The sequence below is a fragment of the Colias croceus genome, chromosome 16 (assembly GCF_905220415.1).
Source record: "Colias croceus chromosome 16, ilColCroc2.1".
Lineage (NCBI taxonomy): Eukaryota > Metazoa > Arthropoda > Insecta > Lepidoptera > Pieridae > Colias > Colias croceus.
In genome coordinates, this window is record NC_059552.1 from 2,069,522 (window position 1) to 2,087,784 (window position 18,263).

The 18,263-nt window shown below is 31.3% G+C and overlaps 2 protein-coding genes across 3 annotated transcripts in view; one reads left to right on the plus strand and one right to left on the minus strand.

Annotated features, from left to right (window-relative positions):
• Positions 1-3,273: 3,273 nt before the first annotated feature.
• Positions 3,274-18,263, minus strand: part of LOC123698553 (acetylcholine receptor subunit beta-like 2) — a 53,155-nt gene continuing 38,165 nt past the window's right edge. For both annotated transcript variants that reach the window (XM_045645217.1, XM_045645216.1), the window contains one exon: positions 3,274-4,589. In XM_045645217.1, coding sequence (XP_045501173.1) covers positions 4,374-4,589 — 216 coding nt within the window. In that variant the 3' untranslated portion in view covers positions 3,274-4,373. The remainder of the gene's footprint in view (positions 4,590-18,263) is intronic.
• On the plus strand, positions 12,602-14,690 carry LOC123698552. Its single transcript, XM_045645215.1, has 2 exons — positions 12,602-13,340; positions 13,765-14,690. Exons 1-2 carry the CDS (start codon positions 12,887-12,889, stop codon positions 13,818-13,820), a joined length of 510 nt encoding a protein of 169 aa, XP_045501171.1. The 5' UTR covers positions 12,602-12,886; the 3' UTR covers positions 13,821-14,690.

Consider the following 18,263-nt stretch of genomic DNA (forward strand, 5'->3'; position numbering starts at 1 on the left):
TGCTATTCTCTTATTACAGTAGAACGCCGATTATCCGGACGCCGATTAACCGAATCGCCAATTATCCGAAGCGGTCTTATAAAAAATTAAAACCAAGTAATTTAGTAATTTTTGATCTGTTTTCTTGTAACAAGTTAGATTTCACTGGAGTCCAAACATATTTTAAGTACAGCAGCAACATAATTTTTTATATGGGCCCACACCAACTCAATAGGATTGAGTTTACAATGGTAAGGTGGCAGACGGAGAACTTCAATGCCATTACTTTTTGCAGTGGTCAATCAAATATTTATTATATTGTGGTGTGATCACTGTGAACTTGACTTTATAATATTTTGGGACGTGATTAGATGGGGGGATCGGCTAGGGCAGTGATGAGTCACTATTTTCTTAACGCGAATGAACTAAGTATATTCTCTTATTATGTAAAACAATAATTCTATTTTATTTAAATTACTTTTATATAATATCTTAACACTAACATTTCGATTAACAATTTTCGTCTTATCATTAATACTTAGTTCCAAAGGTTGATTAACGCTATACCATGTCTTCGATTTGCACCGATTATTTTCGTGAAAATTCAAAATTAAATACATACGAAATGATAATCTACACATTAATATATTTATGACTAGATTTAATTACTAGAATTCTAAAATAGATTTTTAACTAAATTTCTACAATATTTGATGGTCGATCATCTGGTTCTTTTATTCCTTTATATTATTATACACTTTCCTACCTATTATTTACTTTCAAATAAGTATTCCTAATAACGTGCTAATCTCTTATTACAGTAGAACGCCGATTATCCGGACGCCGATTAACCGAATCGCCAATAATCCGAAGCAGTCTTATAAAAAATTAAAATCAAGTAATTAAGTATTTTTTGATCTGTTTTTCTTGTAACAAGTTAGAATTCACTGGAGTCTAAACATATTTCATTTTTTTTGCTGAAAGCGAGAGGCTTGACTCTACATGTTGCGCTTAATAAAGTTTATTCTATTTGCGACACTTCGTTTTCCTATTATTTTCAGTTACCAGAATTTTCGATTATCCGAATCGACCCCGTCCCAATTAATAAGGAAAATCAGCGTTCTACTGTATCTTAAATAATGATTTTTTTAAACTTATTTATTTTCAAATAAGTATTCCTAATAATGGCTATAGTTCATTCGCGTTAAGAAAATATTGACTCATCGTTGCAACTGCACCGTAAAGGTAATCACATTGAAGTAAAAATTAAAACAATATAGATACGTTTCAAAAAAGTTTAATGAATAAAAATATTTTTATCAAAAATTATAATATCTTAATCACTATTATTAGAATTGATAATATTTTTAACAGCAGTCATTTTAAAAGTTGTATTGTTAGCAGCAACATAATTTTTTATTTGGGCCCACACCAACTCAATAGGATTGAGTTTACAATGGTAAGGTGGCAGTCGGAAAACTTCAATGCCATTACTTTTTGCAGTAGTCAATCAAATATTTATTAAATTGTGGTGATCACTGTGAACTTGACTTTATAATATTTTGGGACGTGATTAGACGGGGGCGTGGCTAGGGCAGAGGACAGTGATGAGTCACTATTTTCTTAACGCGAATGAACTAAGTATATTCTCTTATTATGTAAAACAATAATTATATTTTATTTAAATTACTTTTATATAATATCTTAACACTAACATTTCGATTAACAATTTTCGTCTTATCATTAATACTTAGTTCCAAAGGTTGATTAACGCTATACCATGTCTTCGACTTGCACCGATTATTTTCATGAAAATTCAAAATTAAATACATACGAAATGATAATCTACACATTAATATATTTACGACTAGATTTAATTACTAGAATTCTAAAATAGATTTTTTAACTAAATTTCTACAATATTTGAAGGTCGATCATCGGGTTCTTTTATTCCATTATATTATATACTTTCCTACCTATTATTTACTTTCAAATGAGTTCCTAATAATGTGTAATAGTTCAATCGCGTTAGAAAATATTGACTCAATTGCAACTGCATCGTAAAGGTGTATTCACATTGTGGTAAAAATTAAAACAATATAGAAAGGTACGTATAAAAAAAGTTAAATGCAAAAAAGATATTTATATTATAAACATAAATTATGATATTTTAATCTCTATCACTAGCATCTTCATTGGTATTAATAATAAACTAGCTTACCGCCTGCGGCTTCGCCCGCTTTTTCTAAAAAGATTTGAGATTTAAACTATCCTATCTCTCAAGTTGGATCGAACTGCACATGGTGTGCGAATTTTATTATAATCGGTTAAGTGGTTTAGGAGTCCATTGAGGGCAAACATTGTAACACGAAATTTATATAATATATTAAGATGGATTATCTTCTGCAAGTTCCATGACGTCGTCCAAATTCCACATAGTATTTTCCTATTTTACCACAGGGTCGCAGCATATATTCCATCGACTATCGTCTATGACGTATATTACGTCATAAAATATTTTTAACAGCAGTCATTTTAAAAGTTGTATTGTTAGCAGCAACATAATTTTTTATTTGAGCCCACACCAACTCAATAGGATTGAGTTTACAATGGTAAGGTGGCAGTCGGAAAACTTCAATGCCATTACTTTTTGCAGTAGTCAATCAAATATTTATTAAATTGTGGTGTGATCACTGTGAACTTGACTTTATAATATTTTGGGACGTGATTAGACGGGGGCGTGGCTAGGGCAGAGGACAGTGATGAGTCACTATTTCTTAACGCGAATGAACTATATTCTCTTATTATGTAAAACAATAATTATATTTTATTTAAATTACTTTTATATAATATCGAACACTAACATTTCGATTAAAAATTTTCGTCTTATCATTAATACTTAGTTCCAAAGGTTGATTAACGCTATACCATGCCTTCGACTTGCACCGATTATTTTCATGAAAATTCAAAATTAAATACATACGAAATGATAATCTACACATTAATATATTTATGACTAGATTTAATTACTAGAATTCTTAAATATATTTTTTAACTAAATTTCTAAAATATTTGATGGTCGATCATCGGGTTCTTTTATTCCATTATATTATACACTTTCCTACCTTATTATTTACTTTCAAATAAGTATTCCTAATAACGTGCTATTCTCTTATTACAGTAGAACGCCGATTATCCGGACGCCGATTAACCGAATCGCCAATTATCCGAAGCGGTCTATAAAAAATTAAAACCAAGTAATTTAGTAATTTTTGATCTGTTTTCTTGTAACAAGTTAGAATTCACTGGAGTCCAAACATATTTCAACTTTTTTTTGCTGAAAGCGAGAGGCTTGACTCTACATGTTGCACTTATTAAAGTTTATTCTCTTTGCGACACTTCGTTTTCCTATTATGTCCAGTTACCCGAATTTTCGATTATCCGAATCGACCCCGATCCCAATTAATAAGGAAAATCGGCGTTCTACAGTATTTAAAATAATGATTTTGTGAATTTATTTAAATTAAGTACTTTTATATAATATCATTACACTAACTTTTCTATTAACAAATTTTCGTTTTAAAATAAATACTTAGTTCCCAAAGGTTGATTACCGCTATATCATATGTAGTGCACCGATTGTTTTCATGAAAATCCAAAATGAAATATATACGAAATGAAAATCTACACATATATTTATGACTAGATTTAATTACTAGAATTCTTAAATAATTTTTTTAACTAAATTTCTACAATATTTGAAGGTCGAGGATCGCCTTCTTTTATACCATTATATTATATACTTTCCTATTACATATTTACTTTCAAATAAGCATTCCTAAAAATGTGCTATTCTTTTATTACTTAAAATAATAATTATATAAATGGATTTAAATTACTTTCATTAGTTATTATATCAACACTAACTTTTCGATTAACAATTTTCGTCTTATCATAAATACTTAGTTCCTAAAGATTGATTACCGCTATATCATATGTAGTGTACCGATTGTTTTCGTGAAAATCCAAAATGAAATATATACGACATGAAAATCTACACACATATAAATATTTATGACTAACTAGATTTAATTACTAGAATTCTTAAATATTTTTTTTAATTCCTACAGTTTGCCGGTACATAGTTTTTTTTATTTAAGCCATAAGTACCTACTAATTTTATGTAAAATTAATATTTGTGCGTTTACCTTTATATTTTCCCGTTTGTAGCGTTGAGTCAATTTGTATGGATTTATATCCATACATAAAAAATAACCTTGGTTGGCTATATATACATATAGATACCGACATAGGCTTTCAGAATTACTTATTGTGCGAAAGTCATGAAAATTTACCCTAATAATTTGGCCAATATTCTATCTCTAAATAACCATTTAAACAATACCAATAGTTTCAATATCCTTAGGATAATAGAAGTTATTCTTTCGCATCGGTATAGAAGATAATTCCTGATCGACGGGAACACGGGTATCATACAAAGATGGCGACTGGAATATAATACCAAAAGTGCCGACAAAACACGCGATTGTAAACAACCAAAGGAAAAACCTGTCCAGGACCATTGACATGAATTTCCAATCTTCGACCACCTGTGGAGGGTTAAATAATGAGCACATACACAGTTAGAAAAGTTATTGTAGATAAAAAACTTAAAGGACTATTTTCATTTTTCACAGCTTCTTGATTTGTTCTGTTTACCTTATCCGTTAATTAACAAATAATGTACGAAAATTAGTTTATATAATTTTATACGTATATGTTATATAAAATAATAGGATATTATCTGCAAGCGGTAACGACCCTAAGTAAATTAAACTAAAAATATATTGAATAGGAAATAAATATATAAATGAATGTCTTAACTGCCATAGATTTTCCAATTCAGATTTAACGGTGTAGCAACTCTACGTGTGTCAACTCTAGTAAGTTTAAGATGAATGAAGTCTTTAGATATTACTTCAAAGACTAGTTTCGCCCTGATTGCAAATAATTTTATTAAAACCTCCCACGTATCCGCCAATCAATAGTTCCAAACAAAAGGGTCGCAACTCAAAGTGTAGACCTTTGGTTAACGCGTCTTCACTCATCAATGGTTTAACTATCAGTGCGTTAAGCCACCCTGTATAAGATGCCATGATTGGCCAGTCTTTACGAGGGATTGTACTACGTATATAATATTATGAATATATTCTGTTTTAATAAGTTACACGCTTGTGTTAATTTTCCTTTATGGATGGTTGTATTTTGCTGTTCATCACCTATTTTCACGCATTTGTAAATTATATCAAAGTTCTACCGTTTTCTAAGGAAAAAAACATATTTATAATTAGCGAATAATTGCTTATATTGAATTAAAAAGTGAATTCTTTAGCAAATTTAATCTGCATTGGAATGACCACTAAATTAAAAACAATTTTAAAATTTGCTTTATAATTTATGCCAATATAAATTCTTAGCATACTTCAATAATTGAATCCTTATAGAATCGTGTCCAATTATGGTAAGCAGCTCATTTCTTTGTCCTGGTTTATTCACTTGTTTTCAAAGCATCTAATTGAACCCCTTAGCTACAAAATGTAAGGCATTTTTTCATTATTTCCCTTCTCCAATGGGTTTTGTGCTTTAGTAATGAAAGGAAGCGTATTATGGCGTAATTTCCTGATGTAGATTAAGAGGCTAGCGATAATGTTGCGCTGATGAAAACTAAAGGACTTTGTTGTTATTGCACGCGCGGTTGAGAAGGGCTTTTTAAAATTGCAACATAATACTTATACGAAAACTAGCGAGCATAAAGCTTTACAGCTCATAGTGAATCCGATTTAAAATACATCCTCCAGCTATTTTGTATTGACGTATGCAAAATAGAGAAAAGATACCGAGTTAACATGAAATATAAAACGCATTTGAGAATATAGAGAAGAAATTTCGTATTTCTCTAGAATTTAAGAACATCTAGGAACGACTAAAACTCGACTTTTTACTGAGAAAGAAGGATAGAACTGGCCGGTAACTTAATAGATATCCCTGGCAATGTGTCAGACACAGTTTCATGTTATATTATCAAAACTCGAGAGGATAAGATCCATTTTAAAATTTAAACAAGACTTTTGAAATATAATAAAAAAAACTTGTTATTTGAGAAGATAATTATCCTGTGCTCTATTTATAATAATTCCTTGTAATTATAGGCAAAAATATTAATGTTATAATAACTTCGAATTAAATCCACGAAATTAATAAAATGCTTCTATTTTAATTAAATTACGTATAAGATCGTGTCGCGATGTATTGTTTTTCACATAAACAACTTTCTATTAAAACATAAACATTTCGGAATACAATTCGATAATTTAGAAAAACTTAAAGTCGTGAACATAGCAAGGTCCGTTATTATACTTAATATCGTATCAATGCAAAATGTCATTTCTTTCCCGGCGGTCGTAGTAAATGTGAATTCTATAAAAGTATTGTAGTTCATAACGAGATTTCCAAGCGAACTTCAGCCCGACATTGCTCGTTACCGCACTTTTTGCATCCTACGAAAACTAATAAAGTTTCCAAACAAGAGAACTATTATTATATTACCTACCTTTAAAGTAAATTTTATACGTTTATTCAATCGTAAATCGTAATGCTGTTGAGATATTTGTTGTCGAGTTGTTCCAATTGTTGGAGCAATATTCATTTTAGAGAAATATATTTTGTGTAGAAAGCGTATGAAATATCGTATGTTTCCCTTCACTATTAGTTTACTTTAGACGTAGTTGCTGATGTTATCATGAAGAGAGAAGATATCATATTTATTTGTAATTTTTCGTCCATGAAAACAATAATAATCTGCATATTATGTTTATTATAAGATCGTAACAGATCTATGTCCCTACCATAATTACATAGTACCAAATCAAAATGGACACAACATTATTTGAATCTCGTTACGTCAAAGCACAAATCCATTTAAAAATTGCATGAGCATATAAAATATTTGTAATTCCTTTGCAGCATAGTGGCCGGCACCTAAAAGGAACTCCCAACTAATGCAAGCAAGAATTCAATTAAAAAATTAAATAAACCATTCCATTCATAACTTTTACAGCGCGTTAAAAGTGTACATTAGCGTCTACTAATTTATTTATTAAAGCCGGCCACAGTATAAATTAATGCCACTTGTATTCCGTCTGGAATACTCAGTAGGTCAAAGTTGTACGAGCCAATGTTAGCTGAAATCACTACGAGCCAGCACTCGAGGGATTTGAGAACACTCCTTTACAAGCACTGCTTGCTTGTGTTTTTGGATGGGATTATAATGGAATGATGTTAGTACTCTTCCGTTATTAAAATGAAATCGATTATGGAAATTACCCCGTAAATATGTTTTTGTATATTGGATACTGCTTTGTTTATTTTACAGAAATTCAATCACTTCTCTATTAAATTTACTGCGTCAAGGAAATCTATTATAAGAATAAACACTATAAGATATGAAAGCAATAAGAAAGAAGACAGTACAAAGCATTGTTATAAACTTAAAATATTTCTCTCGTGTCTGCTACACTCAATGGCCTGCGGCCAAAACATATTTTCCACACCTCGTAGGGTCATTGCGCTGGTTTTCGTCCAATTATAGGAGTTGCCAACTTTGTGATACGAAATAAATATTTTGGAGCACCCTTCCTTAAACATATAATTTTTTTTTAAGTCCTTATATAGTCTTCTTTAAGATAATATTAAGGGAAAATAAATCATTTTGATGTATCTTTTTATTTAAATTATTTTCTGCAAAAGTAGGGTAAATGCTAGTTTTCGTCCAAAAAAACTGGTTTTCGTCCTAGTGTAAGCTAGTTTTCGACCACCGTGTAGAAAAAGGAGGGTAGGTCAACTATTAAGTTTAAAATCAATTACAGGTAAATATATACGTTTATTTAATTAACATTACAATTTCTCACTACCCAGGTTTAGTTTTACTTGTGGTTTTACTAATAATAATCAATATAACTAGTCAACACTGAGATCTATGTAGCACTTGGCAGTCCTTATAGGCGTTAGTGATGACTGTATAATCATTCGTAATAAAGAAAGGAATGCGTTCCTTACAATGTAAATGAAACAAGTAATAATTACAGGACTAAGAAATAACATCAAAAAACAGAAATATTCATTCTAACAACAAAAATTTTCATTCTAATACTTTGTTTATCAAATGAAACGTACTATAAACACACAGCCATAATAATAAGTTTTAGCTACAGAATCTTCAGTGTACGCAGCGTCTTTTTTTTCTAGATTTCTTAGACTCCTTCGAGGCCATCTAAAAACAATAAGATCTTTCTGAGGATACGTTGAGTAAGTATAATAAAAAAATACTGCATTGGCAAAACAGACCTAGAATAAAAGATGATACTCAAGTGAATGATAATCAAGAAAAAATACAGTGTATTATGTCTGACCTACCCCCATTTATGCTACGAATAATTGACTCTACTTCACATAAGGAGAATGATACATGACTGAATGAATGACAATATTAGGTACCTACAACACTCTGGCCCTCACCAATTATTTATAAGGAAGATACTGAATAGAAAACTTTTCAATACGTAAAAATAGACGAAAAGTAATGCAAAAGAATGGCTATATTTAATTTTTGGATACTCCAATACTCATTCATGGACGAAAACTAAAACATTTAAAGCTAAATTTAGTTTTCGTCCACTTCTTTAAATATTTTTTTATTTTGGCAGCAATGACATAGCAGTGGACGGAAACCAAAAAAACTAAACTAATAGTAATAAAGATCACTTCGGGAGAAACTATTCAGTATTTTAAAGGTCCGATAAAGTAAAATGACCCTAACAAATATTCACGTAGCTGTTTGAGTTTCCGTCCACTTGGACGAAAACCAAATATTTTGAGAATTTGGTAACCTAGTATCCGTCCACTTAATATTTCGAAGAGTATTATAAAAATGTATAATAAACACTTATAATTGCGTTTATTATGCTTATAAATAAACATACGTACCAAAAACATTACGTAAACTAGCTAAAACAGTGATTTACCTTACCATGAACTTTTCTCGCCGGCAAATTTTTCTCTCGCGCGATGACATCTGCAAGGCACGTATGCGAAGCGGCCACATTTACGTTAATTTTTTGAACTCTCTTCTTGTCAAATCAAATTTTAATGTTGATAGTACTGTTGCTTAAACATTATGGACCGTAAAAAGTGCAAACTTGCGCGGGAAGGTAGGTTTGTATTCAAGTTTTACGCACGTGATTGTAGCAGGTCAGTCAAATGGACGAAAACAGAAGCTGGACGGCAAACCAGCGCAATTACCCTATCACATTTACACAGCTACAATTCAACGTTAATCAGATGAAAATGCCATTGTTTGCATTAGATATGCTATTACTACAATATTAAATTACATTCAATACGCAAACAACGATATCGCAGTGAACCAATTCGATTAATCCTTAAATTATCTAGCACGTAATGTAAATTTAAACAATGTTTGTATGAATTAAATTATTTTGATATTTTCACACGGATTTTGGTTAAGCGAAATATAATTGTAACTATTCATATGTTTCGTTCAACCATAAACCGTATTAAAAGTTTAAAGATAAGCTAATGGTGGAATTCAATTAAAATTTTGCTCGAGCAATACATTAAAGCCATATTATGTGCGTTGGAATGACGAGTAAATGAGTTTTATTTTACGAATAATTATTATTTTAAATGTTTATAGCGACGGTCAGAGCGTGGCTATAAAATATCTGATTTAAAATTAAAACTTACTTCAATGGATAATTTCATGAATTTGGAGTTAAATTTAAAATCTTATTCACACAAATTTTAGTTCGAGAACCTTTAATCCAATAAAAACTCTATAAATCTTATAAATAGCGCAATGTGCTAAAATATTGAAGTAAGTAGCGCATATAAAATGAATGGCTTCCCACAAGGCATTCCAAGAGTGCAACTGATGCACTTTAAGAAGAATGTTCTGAATTTTTATACCCTGCCGCGTTTTATTGCGGGATTACATTTTAATATTCACCACGTGTTAACAATGTAAATTTGCAGTTTGATGTGCTCGTAAACTTTCTCATACACCACACGAAATATATTTATCAAAATTTAGAAAAACATGCGATCAAACAATGTGGTGTACTGTATAACCTTTCAAACATAAACATGGATTGAAAATCGATTACAGAACGCCGAAAGCGCTGGCCATATAAAAACAGAGACCAAAACGTAATCTTGTTTCACCGAGGGTTAAAGCAACCGCATTGTTTACGTTGAATGAAAATCTTTCCAGAAGAATCGATAGGTATCGAAATGCATAATATTGTCACGTTTTTAAGTATTTTCCAATAGCAATGCACTCCTTGGGAGCAATACGCCGATCCACTTGTTAAAGTGGTTTGGGAGTGGAGCGAAATTCAATATCCGCCCTTACCGCACATCTCATAATGGCTTCTATGCCTCGGAGACACTTTCCACTTTTATGATGTTTAATATACTCAAAGGATATGAAATTCGCATAAACATTAATAGGTGTAGCTTATTCACCTTATCGATTATGCCTTTTATTCGTACTTGTAATTTTATAGGTGCAGAAAGAGAAATGGTAGATATTATTGTTACAATATGCTCAAATGTTAATAAAATCATAACGAAAAAAACGATAGTAATGATACAAAAAACCTCCATCGTTTTAAGGAACATGGGTTTAGAAACTATGGTCGAAATTCCTTCACCTTCACCATACCAATTTCACATAAACACTGTCTAACAGAAATTACGTTGTATATAGTAAAAGTAGGTCTTTTGCATTGTGGATAGTACAAATTATACTTTTCATAGAAACCATTTCTAGAAAACCTACTGATATTTACGAACTAAACATCTCAATAAACAATTTCCATGGAAATATCTATTTTCAATACCGTGCGAAATTGAATACATGTCTGCGAACGTTAAATTGTTCCACAGAACCGCACACAAACTAGCTTCAACTTCTTACAATCAGATAATAAGAAATACAGCTTCGAGGTCTTACATTTTTCTAGAAACTTCGCCATTCCTTTACGACTCCTAAGCCCTAAAATCCATTCTGTCGTTTAGGAACACGGGAATATATATTTTATTTCTATTTAAATAAAGTTGAAATTCGATCGGACGCTCGAAACAGTTTGTTAGGTTTGTGGGTATAATATGAGGGAAATCCGCCTCAAATACTGTTAGTGCCTAGGAATGGGAATCCGTGTTTACCCCGATATCCAACTCATGGGAATGCTGTTTGAAAAAGCAATCAACTGAAATGAACGTAGACGTTTTGAATAGATTATTTTGTGTCGATGCTGATAATGGAATATTTAATTGGAACGTTTTACAATATTTAGGTTTTGAACTTTAATTTAAAAAGGTGTATTTCTATAGTTAACCTTTCTAACTGTGAGGAGGAAACTAGAGAGCTCAATTAAGTAGGGCGTGTGTCTGTAAAAGCATGTTTTTAAGGTTCATCGCCGTCTCATTTTGAGGTCACGCAGAAAAGCAAAGGGTTGTTTTTACTATATTCAGCAGTTTATTGAGGGCGAGCAGTTAATTGGGTCCTTTATACAAGTGGGCCTGTGTTTAAATATATGCAGAGTTTTGAGAGAATTAGCTAGAGAATCTATGCGATGGATCATAAGATTCAGTTTATGTATACGTTTGGTATATTATTTAGGTTAAATAGAGAATAAAGTACCTATTTAAAAAGATTTATTAATTTACTTTTATATACTAGCGTGCCTTATTTAATCATTTATCTAAACCTACGTTATTAAATAAATATCTTTGAAATTATTATTATCTGCTGCCTTCACTGAAATATTGGAAAAAGGTGTAATAAAAACATCTATAAAACATTACAAAAGACTTTAGACACAATTTATAAACTACTTCCCTTCAGTTAAGAGAGATAAGAACGACCACCATTAATATAGAAGGAAAAGTGGCAAACAAACTGAAAAGATCATTTTTTAAATGTCAGATCTTTGGTATTGATGGAAACAAATAGCTTTGGGCTGTGGCTAGATTTTAAAATTACTTAAATTTTAGTTAAATATACGTTTTAAGTTTATGGTAATTATTATATTATTATTCAAGTTAAATGAAATAAAAAAAAACTTTTACTAAAACAAAGCTATAAATTAGATTTAAAATAAAAACAGTTGAACTTCAAATGTTTTTAAATGTATTAAGGGCCGATTTTTCAATGCTTGAATAAAACTTATTCGTCGAATAATGTATAAAACTACCATTTTAAAAACGTATTCTAATTGCCCGTGTTTGACAGTTTTCGTGACATTTTAATATTATCGTTTAACTTTAGTGGACGGATAAGTTTTATCCAAGCATTGAAAAATCGGCCCTAAAAGAAACAATAAATTCATTGTGGGAATAGGATAAAATATTAAGATGTATTTCATGATTACTAGTTTTATTTTTAGTCTGTGTTTTTCTATTATTTAATCTGTGGACATGTTATCTGTAGACTGTAGATTTTTGGTTGTCTATGACTTGACTTTGTGTTTTTTTGGTAATGGTAATGGAGGATTGTTGAAATGTATTTTTGATATGTAACCGGTGTCTGGGAAATAAATCGATTGGGCGAATTTGGCTTTTCATTTACACCATCCCCACATAATTTGGGGGCTCGTCCGGGATACGGGATGGTGGAATAAAGAAAAAACAGACGAAGACTATGATGCCGGTGATTTAACCTGATTAAGAATTTACGAATTACGAACGAAGACTAAGATTTAAAGAAGCTTATGATTATACGATTACGACTTGAAGACTATAAAACTTTTTATTTACATTATTCAACATGCCGCCGAAACGAGTAAAAGATGATGATGATTGTGGTGAACCATCGCCGCGTATTTCCTTCAATGACTTAGAGAAATCAATGACGCCATTTTCGGGTGATGATGCCTATGGCATCGAAACATTCGTAAAAGATTTTGAAGATATTTCCTCTTTAATGCAATGGGGCGAAATAGAAAAACTCATATTTTCGAAGCGGCTTCTCGCGGGAACCGCCAAGCTATTTTTACGTTCACTAAGTGGGACCACCACGTGGGATACACTTAAGTCTGAGCTCCGTGAGGAATTTGGTAAGAAGTTGAACAGTGCAACTGTTCACAAGAGACTTTCAACTCGCCGGATGAAGATGAATGAGACTCATCAGCAATATTTTTTACATATGAAGGAACTTGCAGTACTTGGGAATGTTGAAGATGAAGCCCTGATGGAATATGTCATCGACGGTATTAAAGACAGTGAGTCCAACAAAAATATTTTATATGGCGCTTGTAACATTAAAGAATTCAGAAAGAAATTAGACATTTATTCAGAAATTAAGAAAAAATCATATTCACCTAATAAGATTCAAAGTAATTCAGTATCAAAGTCCATTGGCATGAAAATTCAAAAAACACTACGAGTAAAGAGATGTTTCAATTGTGGAGATTTAGATCATGAGTCGCCTAATTGTACTAAAGGCATTAAATGTTTTAAATGCAACTTGTTTGGCCATAAATCAACTGAATGTTCTAAAAGTATAAAAAAGAGTTTGGAAATTATGTCAACTAAAAATAATATTGATGTGAGACCTTTCAAGAAGCTGAAAATAAATAATATTGATGTAGAAGCCCTGATTGATACCGGAAGCGATGCTAATTTAATAATTATGTCTTATTTTAGGAAGATTCAAGGTGAAAAATTGTTATCTTATAGTTCAGGAACAACAGAAACTTTAACTGGAATAGCTGAAAAGGAAATTTATACAAAAGGATCTTTCACAGCAAAAATTGAAATTGATGATTGTTATTTTGAAACTTTATTTTATGTTGTTGATGATGGCGCTATCCCTGTCAACATTATATTAGGAAATCCTGTACTGAAAGAAGTAGAAATCAATTTTAAATCTGGAACTATCACTGCAACAAGAATATTACACCTTACAATGCTAGAGAATGAAAATGAAGATATCACAAATATTGAAAATAAAGAATATAAGAATAAAATACAGAATATTATAAAAGAATATAACCCCAAAAGATGTACTAAAGAATCAAATGTAAAACTTAAAATATTATTAACCGATGATGTACCAGTTTATCAGAATCCACGACGATTGTCACCTTTGGAGCTTAACATTGTTGACAAACAGATTAAAGAATGGCTTGATGAAGGAATAATAAAAACAAGTAAGTCTGATTATGCTAGTCCAATTGTGCTTGCAAAAAAGAAGAATGGAATGTTATGGAAGATTAAGGATGGAAATAAATTAATGGTTGTACCTAAGAAAATGCAAAATGAAATTATAAGAAAACATCATGAAAACGGACATTTTGGTTGTGTTAAGACTGAGGAATTAATAAATAGAAATTATTATATGGAGAATTTAAAAGAAAAGATTAAAACAAACATTGATAATTGCGTGGAATGTATACTTAATTCAAATAAAAGAGGAAAGAAGGAAGGATTTCTACATGTAATAGATAAAGGTGATTTACCATTGTCTACTTACCATATTGATCATCTACGACTGTTGACTCATCTGGGACAGATGATTCTGCAGGATGACCGTGTGGGAATAGGATAAAATATTAAGATGTATTTCATGATTACTAGTTTTATTTTTAGTCTGTGTTTTTCTATTATTTAATCTGTGGACATGTTATCTGTAGACTGTAGATTTTTGGTTGTCTATGACTTGACTTTGTGTTTTTTTGGTAATGGTAATGGAGGATTGTTGAAATGTATTTTTGATATGTAACCGGTGTCTGGGAAATAAATCGATTGGGCGAATTTGGCTTTTCATTTACACCATCCCCACATGTATTTACAAGACATAATTGGACTGTCATTATCAGGATCAAGGGGAGCAAATAAACTGTAAAGATAAGTCTTAATCTACAACTAAATCCTATAATCCGCATACAGATCGAGAATTCTTCACTAATCCACTGATGGTTTTAAAATTTATTCGCCCAGAGGGTGCTATTATATAGCCGTTTCAAAAATGAACAGCGGTTATCTACGAGACGTAAAAACGTGTTCGGAATAACAATTCAGTTTGCCATCAACGTTGTCCTTGTAAAAGATCGATCCGCCCTAGTTTAAAAGCTCTTTGAATTAGGTTGGGTAAAGAACACTATTCCCGCGACAATTGGCGAGCCGTAATTGTTTTACATTCTTCCAAGTTTCTTTTGAAACTAGATATCATTTTGTTGGTGGCAAGTTTTATAAGCGGTATGTAAATAATATATTTTGAAGGCCAATTAGGCTGATAGCTAAATCACTTTAAGAGCAGTAAAAGCAGTATGTCGCGGAACGATTTGCGTATTACTGTATACCTATTACCTATACGATTTAAGGAGCTTTGTTAAGATAAAAAATAATTGAAATTAAAACTGACATGTTTTCAATAACCATAAAAATATAAATCGTAAAAAACTGGAACGAATATTTCAATCGAATCGTAAAAACTCAATCCACAAATTGTGTCAATGTTGACTTTTCAGAATTGCTTATTACGTGTTCATTTAAATCCTCATATTTTGCAAATATTCACCAATTTTTCGAAACAAAACAGTAATTAAACGATATAATTGTAGAACTGAAACATCTCTTTCAAATAAAATTTTACATTTATTCCTAAATCACGATAAGAAGCTGGCGAAGAACAAAACAAAAACGCTGTAAAGAATTCCCTTTGTATGCAGTTCCATAGCGGCTCAATAACGAGGAAGCAAACGCATTTCTTCGTACATTAAACAAAGTTAACATTCTACAATAGAGAAGAAAAATTATTTAAGAGTTTCCTTCATGAAAGGCTATTATATCCTTTAAAACTTTGTAACAAACTGTGCCTACATGCTTTTGTCTGGTTCTGAAGGCGGGTCGCTCTTATAATAACTTCATAAATACATAAATAACAAATTCATTCTACGTCTAATATCCTCGAGTTGTTGAAGTTTTCAATTCTCTACAAAGGACGCTATTGTTAGAGCAAGAAAAGTTTTTACAAGTTATTCTCGGCTGCTTAACCGGTCCAAGAATGATGATAGTTAAGTTCAGTTAGAAAAGTCTTCAATAAAACCTTCTATTGGCTCTCGTCAATACTTATTTTAGAATTTCATTTCTCTTTCACTGCAAAATATCCAGGTACTTCATTCAATTTTTTAGAGTCAAAACAAAAAGGACTACTGCACAAAATTCTTTCTCATCTATGGCAATAATTTAACGTCCAATATAGTCTAAATCTTCAAGGATATTCTACCAGATTCGGAAACTAAACTTAGCACTAGCTAGACAGTTAATTCAACCATCAAGGATCGCAAAGCTGAGTAACTTGAATTTCAGTGCGTAGCATAGCTTTAGATTTTGGCCGCAGATGCAAATTTTGAGCCGATTATACAACTTCACGCGTTTCTGAATTTAGAAACGTTAAAAGCAGTCGGCTAAGTGCAGGTCTTAGCCTATATGGAACCATTAGGAAAAGCAAGACAATGTTTTAACACAATACTGTTTTAATAGAGTTGACTTATTTCCAACTTTTCTTTGTATTCATACAATTTCTAAGCGACTTAGGCAATAACGTAATGAAGCAAAGCAAACTTGATAATTTGTTTCCCGAAAGTGATGGAATTCAATTCACAAATAATTTTGCCATTATAAATTAAACTTTCGTTATTAAATTATATACAGTGATTGGAGTTGTGTGGAGGCATGCGTTCATACTTCAGAAACTCGAGTGATTGTTCTACAAATTTAAGTGCTTTCTACATTGTTTTGTGTATAAAGTTGACTAATGAATGCATTAATATCATGACCTATTTAATATTTATAAACAAGTTGCAGGATTTTAAATTTTTAACTATACCCAATTTAGAATACGATTAACAAATCATATTGTTATCTCTGCTCAGTTGTCATGACACAAAACTCTGCTCAGTTTTCGAAACTTTATACCATTTTGTCGTTATAGGTACTTCACAAATTTTTCAAAACTTTAAACAACTTTAAAATCTTGAAATGAGAATGAAATTAAAGAACTAAATGTAGACTTTCCGTGTAACAGAAATTTCCTTTCACATCCCAATTACGTATATTGCAATACGATAAACCTCCGTATTCAAGTCACAACTTGTTAAATTTTAACAAATCCTAGTATTTACTTTCATGAAGCAAATTGGAACGTAAGGAAAATCTTAAGAAACGTCTAGCTAGCATTAGAACACGTTAGGTGTCCCACAGGGCACATAACGGAATACACCTCCCGCGGGAACGGTATGGATGACCGCAATTTAAATGTGCTGATTTCGTCTCGTTACTCCTAATGAGATTGACTAATTACATTCGCTGAGACTGCTTTGAGATTTATCAACATTTGTTCTAGGGTAGCTCTTATAAATGCTAATTAGAACCGTCTTGTATTTGGCGTTCTGTTCTTGATGTTTGTACTACGTATATAAAGTACTTTGATGATTTTCTTATAAATTAACGAATATAAACAAAATTAAATAACAAGATACAACATTGCGCGTTTAGTGCATCAACAAACTAGTTCGAAACTTCGCGAAACCACAAATTTGTACGAGCATCTTATTCAGTATGGCAAAGGATTAAAATTAACGTTAAAGATAGTCACGTAATAAACAAGCTTAAAACTTTTAACAACGCTATTCAAGCTTTAAACCGTGTTCGAAGTTATGTACGGCTATTTCCTAAGAAATTAAAGACGAAGTTGTCGTTTTAAAGGATCCAGTTAAAAGACTTAAAGAGTTATTTACGTTTAAACTAATTTGCAAGTTAAAGTAGCGCTCGAGTCTTGTAACTTTGATTAAAGTAGACAACTGCTAACTTTGCTTTGACAAAATAAAAAATAAATATTACTTCAGATTTGGAAAATAATATATTCGTTTCGGAATCTTACTTCCATATTTACGTTCGCTTATTTTATACACAAAATTGTGGCTATTTACTTACGCAAGCAATAAGCTTCTAATGCAGAATAACTTCAAGATTGTAGTTTCGAACACGAATATAACCTAAACATAACTGTTTGTCCTATTAGCATCAAAAACTACCAACTAACAAAAAATGCAAAAACATTTGCTATTTAGATTATCCAAGCAATCTGCGCTATAGTGGTTCAGAAGTCACATTCTGCCATTCCCAGTGATCGAACGAAT

Excerpts from the sequence above, each read along its gene's own strand:
- LOC123698552 (XM_045645215.1), top strand. The coding sequence starts at position 12,887 with ATGCCGCCGAAACGAGTAAAAGATGATGATGATTGTGGTGAACCATCG. Across the intron at positions 13,341-13,764 it reads CATCGACGGTATTAAAGACA|GAAGATTCAAGGTGAAAAAT; the intron begins GTGAGTCCAACA and ends GTCTTATTTTAG.